Source organism: Diceros bicornis, chromosome 31 (assembly GCF_020826845.1).
Source record: "Diceros bicornis minor isolate mBicDic1 chromosome 31, mDicBic1.mat.cur, whole genome shotgun sequence".
NCBI lineage: Eukaryota > Metazoa > Chordata > Mammalia > Perissodactyla > Rhinocerotidae > Diceros > Diceros bicornis.
In genome coordinates this window covers 6,385,841-6,407,929 of record NC_080770.1, presented here as the reverse complement: position 1 = coordinate 6,407,929, position 22,089 = coordinate 6,385,841, and the positions used below count along the sequence as shown (strand labels likewise).

The 22,089-nt window shown below is 55.8% G+C and overlaps 1 protein-coding gene across 1 annotated transcript; it reads left to right on the top strand.

The window, feature by feature from the left end:
* Window positions 1-794: 794 nt before the first annotated feature.
* Window positions 795-21,435, top strand: SYT12 (synaptotagmin 12). Its single transcript, XM_058527360.1, has 8 exons — window positions 795-836; window positions 6,926-6,982; window positions 11,280-11,473; window positions 13,888-14,280; window positions 17,206-17,421; window positions 18,119-18,239; window positions 19,156-19,289; window positions 20,709-21,435. The coding sequence occupies exons 2-8, from the start codon at window positions 6,949-6,951 to the stop codon at window positions 20,880-20,882; spliced, it is 1,266 nt and encodes a 421-aa protein (XP_058383343.1). The 5' UTR covers window positions 795-836; window positions 6,926-6,948; the 3' UTR covers window positions 20,883-21,435.
* Window positions 21,436-22,089: the final 654 nt, after the last annotated feature.

Here is a 22,089-nt window from a genome sequence, read left to right as displayed (position 1 = left end):
GGCCAGCACAGACCCAGCTCCTACTGAGAGGGCAGTGCCCACAGGTTGCTCTCAGCCCCAAAGGCCCAGAGGGTAGATGATCCAGGAACCACGGCTGCTTTTGCACACTCGTTCCCCACCTGAGATCCTTACCCCTCATCCGGATCCTCCAGGAGGCCTCCCCAGGTGCCCATCAAGCCTGCTCTCCTGGTTACTGTGCCCACAGCACGTGGCACCGTCCCGCCCACACTCCAGCCCCCCCTAATGCGTGCGTGCCTCGCCGCCAGACTGCGCCGGCAGGGTCGGACCTCTCCCCCTGTTCCCGGAAGATGGAAGATCGCCCACACCTGGCACTGTGCCTCGCATCCAGCGGGGGCGTCATAAATATCTCCTGAATGCTTCATTCATTCCGTTGGGAGAGCAAGCACGACCTCTAAGTGGTTAAGAGCATAGGCTTTGAAGCCACAGACCTGGGTTCAAGTCTTGTCTCTGACCTTTGGCTCTGTGACCTTGGGAAGGTCATTTCACCTGCCTGAGCCTGTTTCCTCATCTAAAAAATGGAGTGACCACGACCCCTTTACGTCATTGTGAGGATTAAGTGAAATGATGTTAGCCTACAGTACCAGCTCAATCATGGTGGGAGGGGGTAATCATCCATTCAGCGAAGGGGAAGCTTCCCGCCGCTCTGCCTGTTTTCTCAGCGGTTCCTAGGAGTGCACAGTATCGGGGCCGTTTTACAGAAAGAGAAACTGAGACCCAGAAAGGGGTAAGAATAACCCGGGGTGCTGCAGGCTGGGGCTAGAACTCGAGCCTTCTGACTCTGCGTCCAGTGCTTGGCCTGCGTCTTGGAGCCCCTGGTGAGCACATCCCCACCCCACCCTAGTCCCCCGGCCTGGGAGTGAGGGGCTGGGCTCGGCCTTGGGGAGCCCCCCCAGGGACTCCAGGGCGCGCTTGGGGATCTTCGGCTCAGACCGCAGAAGCGCCGCGCGGCTCCCGGAGCGGAGAGAGCGCTCGGGGTTGTCACTTTAAATTAAACAGGGAGCGGGCGGGCGGGCGGACGAGCGCGAGGGAGCGCGCGGCGGGCTCTTGGGAGCGTGCCCGGACTGCGGCGCAGCTCCCGTCCGCCGCCCGGCCCGGCCGAGCCCCCGGCCCGCGCCGCGCTCCTCCGAGGCGGGCGCCCGGCGACACTGCAGGGGTGGCGTAGCCGGCGACCGCTGGGCTTGACGCCGGTGCGTGCGCGCTGCGGGAGGCCGGCCGGGAACCCGGAGCCCAAGTCGGAGCCCGAGCGGGAGCGGCGGCCCCTCGGCGGAGCCGGGGTGAGTACGCACCTGGCCGCCCCCCGCGCACGGCCGGGGTAGGCGCCTGGTGCGCGGACCCCCGGCCTCCACGCACACACCTGCGCATCTGCACACCCGCGCGGACCGCACACCCGCGCCGCGCTTGCACACGCACGCCCGGTGCGCCCTTCCCTGGCCGGGCCACTCCGCGCACTGCGCATCGCATCGCGCCCCGCACGCCCGCCCCGCGTGTGCACACACGCGGCTCACCCGGCCATTTACACGCCTCCCGGGCGCCCGCGCTGCACACACGCCCCTCTTGTTCACACTCAGCACCCTGACTGCCCCCACGCCGCCTCACACCCCCTACCGGCTCCGGGGTCAGCCCCCCACACTCCGGTTCCCATATACCCTGGGGTTTCCCGCGGTGGAGGTGCTGGGTCTTCAGGAGATGCCTCAGTCCTGAGAAGCATGTGGCACCCCATCTCCAGGAGGCTCCAGGATTTCGGGAGAGGATCCTCAGCCTCTGTCCGGTGTCGCCGGCCTGGGTGGGGGGCTCTCCAGGGGCCCCTGGGAACCTTTGATGATGCTGCTCTTTGGGAGAGTAGATTTGGGCTGAAGAGGGGATGGGGCCGCATGTGAGAGCCTGGAGCCAGGCCTGTGGGTGGAGGAGCCCTGAGTCAGGCATCCAGGTAACCCCTCTTCCGGGGACTGCAGAGGGACTGCATGCTCCCCTCATCGGTCATTGAGGCCACCCCCACCCCAAAGTGCCTGGGAAACCTGCACGCTGGAATGTCAGTCCCTTCCCCAGCCAGGGGTTGACAGGTCTGGAGAGCAGCAGCGGTTGTGCTTCCTACTAGAAATGGGAAACTGAGGCTCAGAGGGGGCAGGAGATCTACCCAAGTTAACCCCGCCAGTCTAGAGAAGAGTCACAGCAAGTACCCAAGCCTCCTGCCTGCCCTCTCTGAACTCTGACACCTTCCCCAAGTAGCTTGGGAGAGTAGGGGCTCCCAGGCTGGGGTTCAAGCTTGGACTGTGCCTCTTGTCAGTTCTGGTGACATGGGCAAGTCATTTCCTGCACCTTGGTTTTCTTACTAGTGCAGTGGACAGAGCAGCAGCCCCTTCAGAGGGCAGCAGGGAGGATTTGCTGAAATAACACAGCAAGTCCTTGGTACCGTGCCTGGCACATAGGTACCCAATGAATGCCAGCCACCACAACCCTAGCCCGTCGGTACTGTGGTTTCTGTGGGCCTGGGGTGGGAAGGGAGGACTTGAAAAGGATTTCAAACCTACAGAGCCCAAAGAGGCTGGAAGCCTGGGAGGTTGAGGACTGCCCTGTACCCACCCCCTGATCCTTCCTCTTACCTGCTGGTCTCAGGGTGAGGGTAGGGGCCAACACCTTACTGGCCAGAGATGTGATGTGGGGACATGGTGATCAAGGAAATCAGTTGGGAGGAGCAGAGACATGAGGCCCCTTTCCTCTGCAGACGCACAGAATTCCTGGAAAGCCCTTTGTCTGACAAGCCCCGGAGGGGGCATCGGCAGTGTTCAGATTCCAGTAAGGCCAGTGGCTGTTCTTTCCACCCACCTCCACCCCCAAAAGGCCTGGTCGGGAGGTGGCATGGTGGCCAAGAGCCCAGGCTCAGATCCATGGCACTTTGGCGCCAATCCCAGTGTGGCTGCTCGTATGCTGAGGGCCCCAGGGCCCCAGCTTCCTCATCTGTAAAATGGGGATCCATTTGTCCATTCACTCATCAGTCCTGTATCGTGTACCTGCTACGGGCCAGACACTGTGCTGAGCATTTAGCATATATTGTGTCTAATTCTTACAGCAATTGGTAGGTATTGCCAGGTAAGTATGATTAAGCCGGGATTTGAACCGAGAGCTGTTTCAGTGGGCAAGCTCCATGTGGTTTAGGGTTTGGGTGGGCAAGGGGCCGAGGAAGGGGCCTTGCATCTGAGGGGCTCAGATGTGGTTTGGGGCAGCTCTGGCTCACCCCTGCTGTGACCCATTTCCTGTGTGTCAGAAGCTCGGGGAAGCTCTGGTCACAGGCTGCCCTGGCCTCAGATGTGCCTTGTCAGCACCCTGTTCCCAGCCGAAGCCTCAGCCCCTCTGCCTGGCAGACCTCCAAGCTGCCTGCGGAGCCTGCTGAGGTTGTCGTAGTTGGTGAGATGGAGCCAGGGGGTCCCAGGAAGAGTGAGTAAAGCCATTAAGAAGGGCACTCGCTGCTGAGCCAGATCTGGCTCCGTCTCAGCTCTCTGCTTACTGGCTGGGTGACCATGGACAAATCCACTGCCCTTCTCTGAGCCTCACTCTCCTCTGTGGAGTGGGGTTAATAATAGGATGTGCCCCATAGGGGTCTTCGGGAGGTGATGAGGAAGACACATGTGAAGTCCTTGGCACGGGGGCGGTGGCTACTAATAGAAGAGGCGCTGGACTGGGTGGCAAGCTTGGCTGTCAGGCCCAGCTCCACCACTGCTGGCTGTGTGGCTTTGGGCAAGTCCCTTAGCCTTTCTGAACCCACCTTGGCTCATCTGAAGGCCTGCTTACCAGACTCATGAACAGAAATGCTTCCAGGGGCCAGCAGGTTCTGGAAGTGAATGGAGGGGTGGGAGGTGCCAGGTCTGCAAAGCAAATGCCCTGTCTAAAGGGGCAGAGCCTACTGTGCTCCAGCTCTGGCTATTTTGTGGGGGAGGGACGGGGGGATATAGACCCACTGTCCCCAGATCTTCTAACTTTTAAAGGGAAACTGGAAATCCATCTTTTTTTTTTTTTTTTTTTAGAAATCCATTTTTAATGGAAAATTTCCCCGTTTTTAAATGTTGGCAACTCACTTTAAGACAAAACACATGTGCAGGCTGGCAGTGCTGCCCACATGATCCCACTGTTCCCACTCGGGGTTAAGGGGCCTTTTGGACCATTGTCAGGCCAATCACCATGGCAGCTAGTATTTGCCACGCCCAACCACACTTCTCCTTCCATCCCGGTAGGGCAGTCATGAGCCTGGTTTTACAGATGAGACAACCGAGGCTCTGAGCTAGTGAGGGCGCAGCTGACCCCAAACCGTGTGCTCAGGCTGCCCCCTACCTCCCACCCCCCGAGCCTGGGCGTCTCCCCCCAAGTTCTCTCCTCCCTCCTGTCAGGCTTCTGCCCCTTCACAGGGGACCCCTGTGGGAACTTCTGGCTGGGGCCAGAAGTCATTCTGGTACCTAGAGTCATTCACACCTTCACTGAAATCATAGCCTCCAGGCAAAGGTGTTGTGATGAGGGCAGGGGGAGAGGTGGGCAGTGTGGGAGTCTGGGGTCTGAGCTGGACTGGCCTTGGACGGATGGGGGCCCCTGGACAGCCAAGGTCTGAAGCAGCAGATCCGGGTTCTGTTTCGTACCACGTGTACTTGCTGCAGGGGTGTACCCACCCCGTGCTAGCATTGGCTGTGCCAGAGCGGCCTCACTTTCATGAAATTGACTTGTGCCAGGTGAGCAGGAAAGAAAGCTGATGGCGTTAGTGGATTCCTAGCAAGGCAGAGGCAGGCTGGGGCATGCGTATTCTTGTTAACACGTGTATTTCAGTGTGTCCAGACCCCCTTCTGCCGAGAACTAGGGCCACCTTGGGCTTGTACACAGTGCCCAGTTTGGCCTGAAGTTTCTTAGGAAACTTTTGAAACCATGTGCCGGCCTGCGGTGAGGCACAGGGGTTAGGAGCGTGGAGCCAGATGGCCTGGGTTGAACACCTTCTTAGCTGTGTGGCCCGGGGCAAAGGACTTTACCTTCATGCCTCAGGACTCTTCTCTGCAAACCAGAGATAATAATAGTACCTACCTCATGGGCTTGTTAGAGGATTAAATGAGGTCATATATATGCAAAGTGCTTAGAGCCTCGCTTGGGTGGAAGGAGTGCTTAGCAAGGTTAACTATCATTATCGTGATCTCCAGCACAGGTCCCAGAAATGAGCTTCCACTCAAGGCAGCATGGGTGGAGCCCTTCCTGGGTAGTACTGCCCTCCCATCACCGTCACAACCCGCATCTCACTGTGGGAGTGGGGCATCATCGGAGGAGCTGGGCCCCTGGCAGGGGTTCGCCCCAGGGCCCTGTTCTGCCCTGCCTCTTGAGGCCTCCTGGCCTGGGACTTAATGGCACTCCCCAATGTGCTAGATGACCCTATCTGGATCAAGGCACCCCAACTTGGCTTCAAAGCCACAGACTGGGGAGAACCCTAGGATTCTTGAAAATGCTCACCCCTGATTTGACCCCAATCCCAAAAAGAGTCAACAGAATGCTTCAGGGGCCGGCCCCGTGGTGTAGCAGTTAAGTGCACGCGCTCTGCTTCTGGCGGCCCGGGTTCGGATGCCGGGCGCGCACCGATGCACCACGTGCCAGGCCATGCTGTGGCGGCGTCCCATATAAAGTGGAGGAAGATGGGCATGGATGTTAGCCCAGGGCCAGTCTTCCTCAGCAAAAAAAAAAAAGGAGGAGGATTCACATGGATGTTAGCTCAGGGCTGATCTTCCTCACACACACACAAAAAAGACATCAACAGAATGCTTCAAGGGGTTGCAAATGGGCTAGCCACGGCCCGGGGTCTTTTTACACTGTGCCTAAATGGTGTTTACATTTTTTGTGAATTGGTTGCACCATTTAAAAATCAAGAAACTGCACATAAAAAATCCAGGTATCTGGCTTTTCTTTAAAGAACCGGAAGATTCGTCAGGGCCGGGTTGGCATTCCCCCTGGGGTGGGCAAGCATTCTGCAGTTCTTACCCTCCCCTCCCCCCTCCCAGCTCCCCCGTTTACCTCACTGTTCATAACCACCTCGCTGAACTATGAGAGAACACAGAGGTTGGGCTGGGAGTTATCCTGCCCTTCCGCGTCCCTTGAACTGAGAGTGACACAGCTCATCCCAGCCTCCCTTTTTCAACACCCCCCCCCCCCACATTTAGAACACGTCTGTGAGCCAGATTTACTTCTTAGCAACAGCAATAATAAAACTACAAGTAGTCACCTGGGTTCAGGTAATGACTTGTATGAGCTCCCAGACCTTTCTAGAGCAACGTAGACCTTCAGTGGTTCATAAAATTTGGGAGTGGAGAGACAGATGCTAGAATATTGCAGAAAGGCAGCCTGTCCTTTCCAATTTAGACAAAAGCATCTGAAGGAAGTCTTAGTGAGCACCCTGAGGGACCCGCTCTAGTGAGTAACAGAGTCGCTGCTTATCAGCCTGTTGTTCAGAGGAGGGAAATGAGGTGGGGTGACAAATTTAGCAAATACAAATACAGGAAGCCCAGTAACTTTTGAGTTTCAGATAAACAACGCATAATTTTTCAGTGTAAGTATGTCCCATGCAGCATTTTGACATACTTATACTAAAAACGAGTCTGAAACTTAAATGTCACTGGCGAGGACTTAACCAGGCAGAGGCAGGAAAGTACTCCAGGCAACTTCAAATGTCACTTGTGTTTTATCTGGCAACTCTTGGAGTGCTTGAAAAAGAGCTTTAAACACTATTTTTTTAAATGCTACTTTAAAAACCACCTACTTGTGCCTGGGCCCCCCCTCACAGCTGAGTGTGCGCTCCGGATGACAGGTGCACGGGCGCCTGGGAGGCCAGGGCATAGGGTCAGGGTTGGTGACCCTCTGCAGCCCCCTCCGCTGACTCTCTTTTCCTCTGCAGTCTCAGCCACTGCAGCAGGCATCATGGCCGTGGACGTGGCGGAATACCACCTGAGCGGTGAGTCCCAGCGGCAAGCATGTCATCTCACAGGACCCTCCCACCAAACCCGGGGGGGGAAGTGTCTGTGGGACGCCAATAATGGCCCTGTTTTACTGGTAAGGACAATCAGTGACTTGCCCAAGGTCACACAGCCTTGGGGACACCAGGCTGGGACCAGTCTGAGGTCTCCTCATCTTTCTACTCCAGTGGCTCCTTCCTGTGGAAGCGACTCCCTCTGTTTGACTTGAGGGGATCCCCCAGGAGGGCCCATGTCCCACTGCTCCCTCAGGATCAGCCGTGATGCAGAATCTGCTCACCTACGGCCATTCCTGGAGGCTAAGTGGCCAAGTGAGAGGAAGCCCAGGAAGGTCAATGTTAGATCCACGGGACATTAAACTTGGAGATTGCCCAGTGCAGGGATGGCAAATACCTGGGACCCAGCTCCCACCTTCCCCTGTGCGCCCCGGTGGGCGCTGAGCTTGGGAACGGCCTCAAGACACCAGACACACTCCAACTGATGGTGGATGGTGTCAGAGCTGAAATATACTCCCATCTTTTCTTCTTATGTCCCCTCCCCACTTACAGATGGAAGACGGGAGGCTCAGCGAGGGAAGGGGACCGTGAGTAAGTAACAGGGTCAGGACATGAACCCAGGTCTCCTGACTCCCTGGCCGGTGCTCCCATCACCCCAGCTCCTCCCTTAGCACAGCCCCCAGCCAGCCTGGGGCTGAGCTGAAGGGAGCACCAGGGACCCCCTTTCCCATCCAACAGCCAGCCTTCTCACTTTTCATCTGCAGGCCCACAGGTCTTGGCCCAGGGCCCGGCATGGCCTTGGGCAAGTGAAGAAACCTCTCTGAGCCTCCACTGACTCCTCTGTAAAATGAGGGCAGTGAGGCCGGCCTCAAGGATGCTGGGAAGATTCACTGAGCACCCAGCACCATGAGAACACAACAGTCTTCCAACTCCAGGCCTTTGCCAGGAGTGCTTCCCTGCCTCCGCCTGGCTAGGTCCTTGTGACCCGTGTGGAAGTTACAAGCTCAGATCTGGAGCAGGTTGTCTGGCAGCAAATATCTCCTCTCTCCCTCGGCTTCCTCATCTGTAAAATGGGGACAGTAATAGAGCCTTCCTCCCAGGGTTGTCCTGAGCGCTCAGTGCGTTCGTATACATGAAGTGCTTGGAATAGGGCCTGGTGAATAGCGAACAGTAAGAGAAGCTGTTATCACTAGATTCCTCCTCCTCTTCCTTTCTGGTCTCAGCTTAGACCTCACTTGCCTTGGGGACTCTTCCCACACTGTCCCCGGGCTGGTATTCAATAAAATGAATAAATAAATGAGCATTAATTGTCTCTTTCCTGTTACCTGCCTGGGGCTTTTCCTTTTGTGTACCTGGCCCTGCCCCCCTTTTCTGCTTCAGTCCCCCAGCCCCCTGGGGTCCTCATTCTCAGGGGAGCCTGGCTCTGCTTTGCCACCTGCTCGGACCTCAGGCCTCTGTGCCCGCCCCCGCTAGCACCCAGGCCCTGCCGTGAGCCAACTGGGGCAGCGTGCACATCTCAGCAGGAGCTGCTCATGTGTGCACCTCACTCTGCAGTTTACCAGGTCCTTTCCCATCCCGTCCCCTATTCACAGACTCCCAGGACTTTCCGAGAGTCGTCAGGTCTGGCCCTGGGCCCCTCTGTTGATCTTTGTTGTGGTTTTATTTAGCCCACAAGTTACCTTTTAGCAACAGAAGTCAGGAATAAATAGGGTTTGCTCACAGTCCCTCCATCCTGACTTCTCGCTCTTCTCCTTCCCTGGGCCGCCCAGCACTTGTCCATACGCTGTGTGAGTTTTACATCAAAATCGTGTGGTTATACCATGTTGAGGATTGATTTTTTTTTCTCCCTTAACAATGCCCGAAACGGTTTCTCTGCATTGCCACACTGACATCCTAATGACCTCAATTGTCATTCTCTAAGGCCAATGACATTCCCTCCGAAGACAGCACCACCGGCCCCCTTCGGTCAGACCTCCAGGCTGTTTCCGGATTTCTGCTGTTATAAATACAGCCTCGATGACTCACCAGACGTAAAACTTGTTGGGATTTTTCCCTTAGAATAAATTTTCCTGGTGGAACCACTGGATGGAGGACATTTTTGTCGTCATCTCCTTTTTCTGGACGAGGAGAGTGAAGCCCAGATACGCTAGGTGGCTTGCAGAGGAGCCAAGGAACGAGCACCCAGGCTCTGCATTTCTCCCCCGCCGTGGCCTTGAGCTGATAAATAGATGTTCCTTAGCCTCTCAGCCTCAGTTCTCCCCCAGAAAGTGGAGGTGGGGACCTCATAGGCTGCTAAGTGCTGGAAAAATGCCGGGGCTGAAGGCTGGGCTCTGCCCTTCTCCGGAGTGAGTTAGTCTTGTGGATTCTGGCTAGAGTTGGCTGGGCTCAGGAAAGCAGGGGCAGGCTGAGGCCCCCCTCTGCCAGAGGGGCTGCCACTGCTGCATGATTCCTCCCTATGCGGCTGGGCTTCAGGGAGCAGTGGCGAGGAGCCCCTCCAGCCCCAAACGCCCCACTCCCGTTCTCCCACCAGGCACTCTGAACGCTCTGGGCTTTGTACACCCCCCTTTCTTCCTGCCCTAAACTCCCAGTCCCTGGTACCTTGGCCTGGCACACTTCTTGCTCCTCCTTCATATCTCAGCTTAGATGTCCCTCCTCCAGGAAGCCCTCCTGGGCTGTTCCCATCACGATGCCCATCACTCTGTTTTGTCTATTTATTTGCCCAGCCCACGCCCTAGACTGTGAGCTCCTTAAGGACAGGGACTGGGCCTGGGGCTGACTTGCTCCACAGGGTGCTCCCACACGGTAGGTGCTCAATGGATGTGCGATGATAAGTCTCCACCCCTGAAATGCCCTCCACACCTCTGTCCACCCTGCTACTAGGGAAGCACTGTGGGTCAAGTCCGGATGGGGAGGTGGTTACCCCTGCTTGCTCTGGAGTTGGGCTGCCAGAGTTGGAATCCCAGTACCACCTCTTTCTGGCTCTGTGACCTCGGGCAGGTTCTTTGTGTGCCTCAGTTGCTCATTTGTCTTGAGTATAGAGGCAACACTGGGAATGGTTTGGAGAATGGTATTTGCCAACAGTGTAACTTCCTGCAAAATGATCCCACTATCTCACTGGCTTCATTTGGGAAAGCAGAGCCAGGTCTCCAGGTAGAGTGAGGAAGGCCTTTCGATGTGTCTGGTCCTGCCGTGAGCCAAGCGCTGTGCTAGGTGAGGATACACCCAACACGGGTGAGGGGTAGTTAATTTCTCTGCTGCGGATAGTGAGGCTCAGATGAGACAAGTTATTTACTCATCAGTGGACAAAAAGCATTTGAGCATCTGGATTTGTCCCCAAGCCCTGCACAGCCGGCAGCCGCCTCTCACTTCCGGCTGAAGTTTTTTTTTTTTTTTTGGTAACAGTTTCACTGAGAGAAAATTCACATGCCATAAATTCACCCACTTAAAGTATATAATTCAGTGGACTTTAGTATACTGTGCAACCATCAGCACAATCCATTTTTAGAATATATGCGTCACCCAAAAGGAAACCCCATACTCCACATTCCCCCCTACTCCTCGCAGCCCCTGGCAATCGCTAATCTGCTTTCTGTCTGTATAGATTTGCCTATTTTGGACTTTTCATATAAGTAGAATCATAGAACATGTGGTATTTTGTGACTGGCTTCTTTCACTTAGCGTAATGTTCTCAAGGTTCATCCATGTTGTAATGTGTATCAGTACTTCATTCCTTTCTATTTCTGAATAATATTGCATTGTGTGGATGTACTACATTTATTTATCCATTCATCAATTGATGGACACTGAGTTGCTCTAGATAAGGTTTGAGGCAAAAATGGGGTCATTTTCTCCCCCAAATCTCCTACCTCTTCCCCCAGACCCCAAAAGACTGCTTTGATTGTCCGGAAGCAAGAGATCCTCTGAAGGCTATGAGGTCAGAGAACTCAAAGAGGCAAAACAACCCTATTTGTTTAAAGCCTAATGAATATTTAACCATTGTTCACAGCTCTTCATCTGCTCTAGCCAAGTGTCACTTCTGGTAGAAATGTATGCTTTTGTGCAATAGGGGATAGAAGCAGAAATCACAGAGATTTCTTGTGTATGTCCTGTTCAACACTGGATCCCCAGCACCTAGCACTGAGCCTGGCACATAGTAGGCACTCAGTAAATATTTGTTCAATGAATAAGTAAGTCAGTGCTGAACTACCTGCTCCCTGGGTGGGCGTCTATAACCACTGAGGGCCTCAGGGTCCACTAATGAGAGGCTGCTCTTGCCTTGTAGTCATCAAGAGTCCCCCTGACTGGGAGGTCGGTGTCTATGCTGCCGGGGCCCTGGCGCTGCTGGCAATTGCAGCCGTGAGCCTGTGGAAGCTCTGGACATCCGGGAGCTTCCCTAGCCCCTCCCCGTTCCCAAACTACGACTACCGGTACCTTCAGCAGAAGTATGGCGAGACCTACACAGAGGCCAGGCAGAAGGTGAGCCTTCACTCTTGCTCTCATAGGGGGCACCCCGCATTGTGTACCCCATACCCCATCGTCCAGTCTCAGGATTGGCCTCCACTCCCTCCCCACCTCACTCCCTCCTGGTTAATTTCCTCCTGTGAACAGGCACCCTGGTCCCCCTCCATATCTCCCACATGGCCCAGTGGTAGGTAATCAATGAACACTTGCTGAATGAATGAATGCTTTCAGTTTTAAAAACCATCCTCTGAACAATACAGGAAAATGTGAAAAAGAAGAAAAACCTCTCCCAAAATGCAACAACTGTTAACTGTTTTTCAACTATTAACATTTTGATTGATTTCTTTCCAATATACATATTTTTTTTGTGTGAGGAAGATCAGCCCTGAGCTAACATCCATGCTAATCCACCTCTTTTTTTTTTGCTGTGGAAGACCAGCTCTGAGCTAACATCTACTGCCAATCCTCCTCCTTTTTTTTCCTCAAAACCCCAGTAGATAGTTGTATGTCATAGTTGCACATCCTTCTAGTTGCTGTATGTGGGACATGGCCTCAGCATGGCCAGAGAAGCGGTGCATCGGTGCGCGCCCGGGATCCGAACCCGGGCCGCCAGCAGCGGAGCATGCTCACTCAGCTGCCAAGCCACGGGGCCGGCCCCTCTTTCCAATATTTTTAATCTATCCCCCAAGTCTTTTTTCCATGCATAGTTTTTACACAATGGGTGTCATTTCTACATAGAATGTTATACCCGGCCCTTCTCAGCTCACTTCTAGCTGAAGCATTTTCCCATATTGTTGAACACCATCATAAACATCATTTTAATGGCTGCCTAAGGTTCCTTTTTATGGATGTGCCATGATTTACTAAATACCATTATAAATATGCAATGAATGTTTGATATGTAAAACTTTGTCTTTGTTTGGGATTGTGTACTTTGAATGGATGCCCAGGTGTGGAATTACTGTATCAGGGAGCACAAACATTTTTAGGGCTCTCAATATATACTGTTGAATATTTCATCATTTGACACTTGGCACAGAATTTTTCTAACATCATGTAGAGTTCCAGAGAGCTCAGCCGGAATATGTTACCACATAAGGGTCCCATGTGCTCACTCATTTGGGGTTGCAGAGGGGACTATCTCTCACTCTGTCGGAGGGACTGTAAATTGGCACAACTTTCCCAAAGAACATTTTGGCAACGTGTCAAAAGCTTTCAAAAGGACTGTGTCTTCTAAGCCAGGATTTTAAGAAAGCTGTTCGATGCTGTGATATTTATATTTGTAAAAAATTAGAAACAACATAAATGTCCAACAGTAGGGGATAGTAAAATAAATGATGGCTATTCACTCAATGGCAAATTGGAGGGCCATTAAAAATTATGGCAACGAATGGGGCCAGCTCCGTGGCGTAGCGGTTAAGTGTGCACACTCCACTGCTGGCAGCCCGGGTTCAGATCCCGGGCGCGCACCGAGGCACTGCTTGTCATGCCATGCTGTGGCGGCGTCCCATATAAAGTGGAGAAAGATAGGCGCAGATGTTAGCCCAGGGCCAGTCTTCCTCAGCAAAAAAAAAGAGGAGGATTGGCATGGATGTTAGTTCAGGGCTGATCTTCCTCACACACACAAAAAAATTATGGCAATGAAGACTATGCAGCAACATGAGAGATGCTTATGGTACAAAGGCTTTTGTTTTCTCAAGTGCCAAGGTCAATTTAAAGAAAAGGAAAATTTGAATACTAGGGTGAGTGTTACCCAACATGAAACCTTTCTCATGTTGTAGACATTTTTGTAAACTTCCTTTGAGGCTGCTTGATCATCTATTGAGTAGCTATATTCTAGTATTCTTACCCATTACCCTTCTGCTGGACACTTAGGTTGCTAACTTTTTTTTCTTTTTGAGGAAGATTAGCCCTGAGCTAACATCTGTTCCCAATCCTCCTCTTTTTTGCTGAAGAAGATTGGCCCTGGGCCAACATCCGTGCCCATCTTCCTCTACTTTATATGGGACACCACCACGGCATGGCTTGATAAGCAGTGCATAGGTCCGCACCCAGGCTCCAAACCTGCGAACCCCGGGCCACTGAAGTGGAATATGCAAACTTAACCGCTATGCCACCAGGCCGGCCCCCTAACTATTTTTTTTTTTTATAAACATCACTGCAGCGAACATCTTTATGTATGGAACTCAGTCCATGTAAATAAACCTTTTGAGAAAAGCTCTTTTACATTCTGGTTAGAGAGAGAAAACTGAGTGACACAAAATAACATTAAACAAGGACCTTCCTACCTAAGGCGTGCCTTGTTTTGGCAGAAGGGGAACTTGGAGGTGCCTTCAATGAACAGGACTTACAGCATCTCTTCGCCATCTCCTTCCAGACTGTGCCTATTGCCCTTGTGAGGCCCCCATGTCCCTTTTTCTCACCCCCAGAGAGTGTCTGCCTGGAGTGCCCCAAGGGCCACTGCTCGAGGACCACCCAGTCGCAAAGGCAGCCTCAGCATCGAGGACACCTTTGAGAGCATCAGCGAGCTGGGGCCCTTGGAGCTGATGGGCCGTGAGCTGGACCTGGCCCCCTACGGGACCCTCCGGAAGTCCCAGTCGGCTGACTCCCTGAACTCCATCTCCTCCGTGAGCAACACTTTCGGGCAGGACTTCACCCTGGGCCAGGTGGAGGTGAGCATGGACTACGATGCCGCCTCCCACACCCTCCACGTGGCCGTGCTGCAGGGCAAGGACCTCCTGGAGCGCGAGGAAGCCAGTTTCGAGTCCTGCTTCATGCGCGTCAGCCTGCTGCCCGACGAGCAGATCGTGGGCATTTCCCGGGTAAGTGGGGGCGGGGGAGCGACCAGGGGTGCGCTCTGGGCTCTGGAGTCCTCCCCAGGCAGGCGGGTCTGGGGGGCCAGGCAGGATGTGAGAGGGTTTGGATGCTGACCCCAGAGCCGAAGGCGCTGCCTGTAGGGAGGACAGACCCGGGAGGTTGGGGCTCCGCCTGAGGGCTCCCATTGTGCGCAGTTCTCAGCAATCCTACTGCATGAATCCAGTGTTTGGTAACTGTCCATCTCCACACCTGTCTCCTGTGTCAACTGGGGGTCCTGACAGGGAAGGGATGACACACTCAAGTAGGCTCGTTTGGGGATAGCTTAATAACAGGACTCTTTTTTTTTTTGTGTGAGGAAGATCGGCCCTGAGCTAACATCTGCCAATCCTCCTCTTTTTGCTGAGGAAGATTGGCCCTGGGCTAACATCCATGCCCATCTTCCTCCACTTTATATGGGACGCCGCCACAGCATGGCCTGACAAGCGGTGCGTCGGTGCGCGCCTGGGATCCGAACTGGCAAACCCTGTGCCGCGCAGTGGAGCGCCGCACTTAACCGCTTGCCCCATTACAGGACTCTTATCAATGGTGTGGGCGGGACATAGGGCGACCTCTTGGAGGGCGTGGTCTCCTGGTCTTAAGGGATGAGGGGAAAGGGAGGTTACCAACCCAATAGGAGACAGGTGTGTGGAGAGGACCGCCTTGAGAGGCACTGTGCCCTTTGCTCAAGGGACTCGGTCAGCACGTGGTCAGCGAAATAAGCACCCCAACCTCTAGTGTCCCTCCAGTGACCCCACTGGCTGACCCCGGAAGCCAGAGGCCAAGGGAGCCTGTTGACGCAGTCCATGGAGGTCAGCTCCCAGGGCAAAAGCAGGGCGGGGAAGGGTGGAGAGGAAACCGGGAGGGCCAAGGAGAGGCACCGGCACCCCCTGCCAGGCTACCCTCCATGGCTGCTCCGCTGTGCCGAGAGGGGGCAAAGCCTGCTGGAGGCACCCCTGCTGCCCAGCACCGGGGGCCAGTAGCTCCAGGCTTCATGGGGGGTCCAGACACTGCAGCTGGGTGGGCGAGGTGAGTGAGGTCAAGACACCATGACCTCTGACCCGAGAAGAGGAGGAGCCTGAGGACCTGCAGGACCAAGTACCTTCTGACTCCTCAGAGACCCGCCTGTGTCCGATGCTGAGAGCTGGCTGTTTCTGGGTGGTGGAGACCGTCGTCCCTCTCCGGCCCCACCCTGTCCCCCTCCCTCTAGGACGGTCTAGAACTGACCACCAGCCATGTGCATGTGGGTCCCGAGAGGAGGAGCCCAGCTTCCTAGAGGCAGTCCAGTGAGTGGTTAGGAGCAGGACCCTGGAGCCTGACTGCCTGGGGTCAAATCCCGGTTCCCTACTTCTTAGCAGTGTGACCTTGGGTAAGTCACTTAAGCTTTCTGTGACTCAGTTTCACCGTGTGTCAAATGGGCATCATAATTCTTGAGGAGAGGATGTGTTAATATATGCAGAGTCCTTAGCCCGGTCCTTGGTAAGTGCTCAATAGATGCTCTCTCAGGACCGTGAAGTGTTCCTCTTGATCCGGAACCACGCTACCTATGGCCTGGGCTGCCTGGAGGACCCTGTGTGGTTCCGGACACATCGCTTGAGGGGGGACATTGACAGACAGCAGCCACCACAGCCTGCTGTGTGCTGAGAACCCGGTTCACAGAGCCCAACACGTCCGTGATTCATTAGCCCCCAGGGGACAGACTACGGGCATCTTACAGATGAGGAAACTGAGGCTCAGGAAAGTGCTTTGCCCAAGACAGCCCCAGCACGTGAGCAGGAGATCGGGGACTCGTCCCCGGGGTTCCCATTTCCTCTACCCATGTGCTCAAAGGGCACACGCACAGACAATAGATGGTCAGGGAGCCCGAGCCCCTGTGGGCAGGGGACAGCAAAGAGGCTGGTTTGGCCAGAGGAAGGAGAGATGGGGATTGTGAAGAGCCTGAACGCCGAGGTCAGGGTCAGGAGGCGGGCTTTATCCCATGGGGGACAGAGCCCTTGATTCTCAGGCAGACCGTGGGGTGAGGAATGTAGCTCCCCGGGAGCCGTGTAAGGGGAGCCTTCCCGCAGCCCAGGCAGGGACGGAAGACTGTTTCACGGCACCTGGAGCTGCTGGCGGATGTCTTCCCAACAAGGCAGCTTCTTAGCACCACAGCCCAGCCAATCCCAGCAACGGGGGGGCTGGCCCTGGCTGGGCGGCCCCCCAGCTTCAGGTGAGGTGCCAGGCATGAGAGCTCCTCTCCTTAAATATCACCAGGCAATGACTAAGGCTGCCCCCCAGGAGCAGCGCCCTGGAGAGCCCGTTCCCGGGGGGCCTGCCCACACTTCCTGGGAGGAGGCCAGTGGCACCCACCAGGCAGGACTAGGCTTGGAAACTGAGTCTGCCCAGCCTCGCGTAGTCCCTCCACCCGTCCATCCATCCCATGATGTTCAGGCAGTCCTGGCCAGGCTCTGCCGGGGCTGGACATCGGTGGCTCTTGACTCCAGAGACAGTTATCTGTACTCATTGCACGCCTGGTCCAGGGCTGGTCTTGAACATGTGCACGAAAGATGGAGACCAGTTCAGCCAGTGCTTCACAAGGGTTCTGTGGAGCCATGGACACTGAGAATGGGAATTAGTCAGGTCAGATTGTGGAAGCTTCAAATGCCAGGCCACTAGATTGGCCACCACTGAAAGGACAGGGGGCTTTTAAATCATCAAGGCTGAGCCACCAAAGGAAGGTTTGGCGTTTAGGTTGTGAGGGCGACAGATAGGTTGTGGGGGCGACAGAGCCAGGACTCTAGCCCAGGTCTCCAGACTCCGCATCCAGTGCTCTCTCCCTACCATGGCTTTACAGGCCCCTGACTGCCACCTCCTCCCCACTTCAGAGCTCCTTCCACAGCCCTTTCTCTCTGCAGATCCAGAGGAACGCCTACTCCATCTTCTTCGACGAGAAGTTTTCCATCCCCCTGGACCCTGCAGCCCTGGAGGAGAAGAGCCTGCGGTTTTCCGTGTTCGGCATCGATGAGGATGAGCGGAATGTCAGCACTGGCGTGGTGGAGCTGAAGCTTTCTGTGCTCGACCTCCCGCTGCAGCCCTTCAGCGGCTGGCTCTACCTCCAGGACCAGAACAAGGTAAGTCTGCCCGTCCGTCCACTCGTGAAGAGAGCATCACACACATACGCTTGAGAGGAGGGACTCCACCGTCCTCCACAACAATCTGAACACCAACAACTTTAGGAAATTAGAGAAAGAGACCTGAGCCACGTTCAAGGAAACTCAGTTTACTACATGCAACTGAAAAACACTCTGACCACTGTACATAGCTCTTCTACTGCTCCTACCACCAAACCTTTGGAAGCTCTACTCCTATAGGATAATAGTACTCCTCTAGCCCTAAAGTGAGTTATTTCAGACGGAGACCAAGCTGAAGTTTACCTTTATAAGTGTAGGAGTGCTGAGGGAGCATCATTGTTATTTAAGTAAATGATCTACTAATTCTAGTCTACTTGGACCTCTGTGTACAATGACCACAGAATGTTTTCCTTGTTCGGGAATGAGGAAACATAACTGCATTTGGTTGCTACATTTAACAAGCAACTCCTGGCCCTCCTTCCAAGGCAGGACCCACACCCCGTGGGAGTGAGGGATGGCGCATGCTCCATGGAGTAGGGGAGGGGGGCCCTTTTTCAATCCCACCTGCCTGGTGCCCTGGTTGATGTAAGGGGCCCCGAGAGCAGCAAGTTCTCAATGGAGAAGGAAGCTTCTGCCTCTCCCTGGACCCTTCAAGTCCAGGGGGCAGGAGCCCTCTGAGCCACTCACTTGTCCCCAGGCCGCTGACGCTGTGGGCGAGATCCTGCTCTCCCTCAGCTACCTCCCTACGGCCGAGCGCCTCACCGTGGTCGTGGTGAAAGCCAAGAATCTCATCTGGACCAATGACAAGACCACAGCGGGTAAGGCCCTGCTGGCTGCCTGGCTCCTCCACATGGCTGCTGGGAGCTGTGGCCTGGCTGCCAAGCCCTGGGCACCTGGAGGCACCAGCAGGTGTGGGGCATGGTCCCAGGCCTCCCCACCCCCGGCTTTGGCTGAGCTCAGGAGCCAGGCGCAGTGGGAAGATTAATCTAGCTGGGGAAACAAAGGAACCACGGAGGATAGCAGGGAGCCTCTGGGGTCTGAGAGCAGGAGGCAGCACTCGAGGTGGGGGCACTGGGAAGAAACCAAGGTGGGTACCTGCTTCCCAGAACTGGAATACGTGGTGGAGGCTCCATTCCCACAGGTTGGACTGCGTCCCAGATCCCAAATGGGGACTGGGGCCACCGGGATGGTGTGGATGCCAGGCAGGACCTGATGCCCCAGGCCTGCAGGAGCCTCAGCCCCCAGTAAATGAAGACAGACAGCTGACGGAGCCTGTCCTTCTGGGAACCTGGGGGTATCCGGGGTCCAGGCAGGCGCAGAAGGACACCCAGTGGGCGGTGGGTGATGAGCAGTGACTTGTTATTTCAGGGCTGCACGTCATTGAGTCAGGCTCCGCTGAGCAGGCGCTGGGTGACTCAGGGCTGATGTCTGTGCTCAGGCCATTTATAGAATGAAAGTGGTGGGTTTGCGAGCTCCCCGGAGCGTCATGTGAGGGCAGCACGTGCGTGGGCTGGGAGGTGGGCTGCCCTAGCCCAGCTCTTCTCCTGACTTGTGTGTGAGCCTCAGTTTGCTCATCTGTATAATAGGAAAGAGATAAAGGACCAAGGGCAGGACTGCAGGAGATAATGGCAATAGCGAAGGTTCGGGATGTTTGGAGCCAGTGGGCCACTGGGACTGGGCAGGGCTATCCCAAGTGAGTGTGGCCCTCACCCCCGCCCCCTCACCCTCCCACAGACCCCTTCGTCAAGGTGTACCTGCTGCAAGATGGGAGGAAGATGAGCAAAAAGAAGACGGCTGTGAAGAGGGACGACCCCAACCCGGTGTTCAACGAAGCCATGATCTTCTCGGTGCCAGCCATCGTGCTCCAGGTGAGGGGGGATGGCGGGCCAGGTGTCCCCCAGGGCTCTGGGCTACTCCGTCCCCTCCAGCCTAGGATCTCAGGGCTCCTGCGGGTGGTGATGGTTTGTCTCAAGCCATCACCTTTCTAGTCAAGAAGTATTTATTGAGCAGCCACTAGGTACCAGCGCTATGTGGGCACTAGGGACACAGGCACTGCTTCCTTGGTGCTCACGAGGGACAGGCAGGAAAGTCCCCAGATAGTCCTAACCCACTAAGAGTATGCCAGACTTTGGCGGTTGGGGGCGGGGGCGCTTATGCAGGGGGGGTTAGCGAAGCTGAGATCTGGGGGAAGTCACTTCCCAGTGGAGGGAACCACAGACGCCTGGAGATGAGCCAGGGCTCACCCAAGGGCCCAGAGTTCTGGCCCTGAATCTCCCGAGGTTCTACCTGCAGAGGCCCTGCTGAGCAACCCACACCCCCATGGCCTTCGGAAGGTGATATGTCCCAGGGAGACACCCTCCCAGCACAGATATCACAGACCAAGGATGGAGAGACTGCAAAGGATATAGCCTGGGCCACACCAGTGCCCTGCTTGCCTGCCTCAGAGGATGGGGAGCTCACTACCTCCCCTCACTAGCTCCTTCCATCCTTGGGCATTCCTGACACTGAGAAAGTCCTTCTGTGCCTGGAGCCAAAACCTGCCCCTTGGCCCTGGGGCTGTACAGAGCCCACCTAATCTTCCCTCCCAGACACCTCGTCTGAATTTGAAAGCCCAGAGCCCTGCCTCCTTCTGGGTGTTCCTAGTCCAGGTAGACATAGCAGCGTCTCTGGTTGGTCCTGGGTGTCATTGCCCTGCTCTGCCACCCTCATGGGACAGGCTGCCCATCTGTCCCCTGCTTCCCCCCGGTGGTCATAATGCCACTACTCCACCGCCTCCTGGCTTCTTGGGACCAGGAGGAGGAGGGGGAGCAGAGAAATCAGGCAGGGCCCTAGTTCCAGCCTCACCACTGGGATCTCAAGCCAGTTCTTTCCCTTCTTCGGTTATGAATCCAGCATATGATTATATTAGGCATAACACAGACGTCCATAATGCGCTGACTGTGTGCGGGCACTGTTCTCAGTGCTTTACACATTTTCACTCATTTTGTTCCCAGAACAGGTAGGAACTATTATTATCACCATTTTACACATGGGGAAACTGAGGCAGAGCCAAAGTCACTGGCCAAGGTCACTCAGCAAGGAAGTGGTGAGGCTGGCATTTGAGCCTGGGCAAGCTAGTGCCACCACTGGGTAGGGAGGCAGCATCAGAGGGCTGTGGCGGGAGGCAGATCAGAGGTGAGGATTCAGGGAGACACTGGGGCCTGGCATTTGTAGGCTGGGGCCTGGGAGCCATGGAGGACCTCTGGCATTACTCCTGGTCCCCAGCACCTGTGTCACTTCCTCCCCAGGACCTGTCTCTCCGTGTGACGGTGGCTGAGAGCAGCAGCGATGGCCGTGGGGACAACGTGGGCCATGTCATCATTGGGCCATCAGCCAGTGGCATGGGCACCACGCACTGGAACCAGATGCTGGCCACGCTGCGCAGGCCCGTGTCCATGTGGCACGCCGTCCGGCGAAACTAGCAGCCGGGACAGGGCCAGGGCGGGCCCTGGAGCCGCCTGGAGCCGGGTGCAAGCTTAGCTCTAACGCCCTTCTCCACAGTCCAGCTGCAGCTGTGAACGCTGGGGTCCCCTGGGGGAGTCCCCACGAGCCATCTTGGTCTCTCTGTCCAGACTGCAGTGGAGGAGTGGGCCTGGCCAGATGTCCAGAGAGCCAAGGTTTTCTCCCGCTGAGGGCCAGCTGTGGCTGGGCCAGGACCTGGGGAGGGCAGCCGGGCACTGGCCCCTTGTGCCCCCATCTCGAGATCCCCAACAGGTGTGTCCCTCGGCCTGGGAGGGGGCCTCGGCCTCTCAGAACCTGCGAGCTCCCCATACCCCACCCCTGCTGTGAGGCCAGCACCAGGCTGGGCCACGCACAGGAACCGAGTGAGTCTTGGGGGCCAGGTGCTGTGCTAGGCACTGGCAGGGTGACACGGATAAGACACAGCTCCTCGGAGGTCAGGAAGACAAGATCCCGCTGCCCTGGTGATCTGCTCAGTGCTGAATGGTGGCCCAGCCGTGTGGACTCAGGGAGGGCTCTGGGGGCTGGGGGGACGAGATGGGAGCTGCGCTTTGAGGGGCAGGGAAAGAACTGAGGGTGTCCCAGGCGGGCGGCCCAGCCTGAGATGGCAGGGACGTGAACTTCCCTGTCACAAACGCAGTCCTCAGCCACCACAGTGGACATGAGGGCCTCTCTCTGGACAGGAGAAGAAACCAAGAGACCAGGCCAAGTGGAGGCCCGCAGGCCACCTGGGACCCTGGCTCTGGAGTCATTCTCTATGAAACCTACCCCCTTGAACCGTAACCCTTACAAGGCCCAGAGGTCCGAAGAGGGCCAGACCGGCGTCCTTGTGTTCAGTCCCGTGTAAATCAGGCATTGGCTCCACGGGTGTTTGTTGAGTCTCTCCAGACCGGCCCCGGGAAGAGAGAGGCCTCAGCCTGTGAGGCTGGTGGGCGGCAGGGCGGCCGGCATACAGACTGCAGGGGCCCGGCAGTGGGAGAGGGCTTTGTGGGCGCAGGCACCCTGGAGGACGCGACGAGCAGGCTGGATTGAGCAGTGGCCGTGAGGGGAAGTCGAGGGGGGTCAGGTTGGAAGGCGAGGGGCAGGATTGAATGCCAGACTGAGAAGGAGGTGGCTCTGGAGCACGGTTCAAACCCCCAGGACACCAGGTGTCCTAGGTTGAGTTCCAGA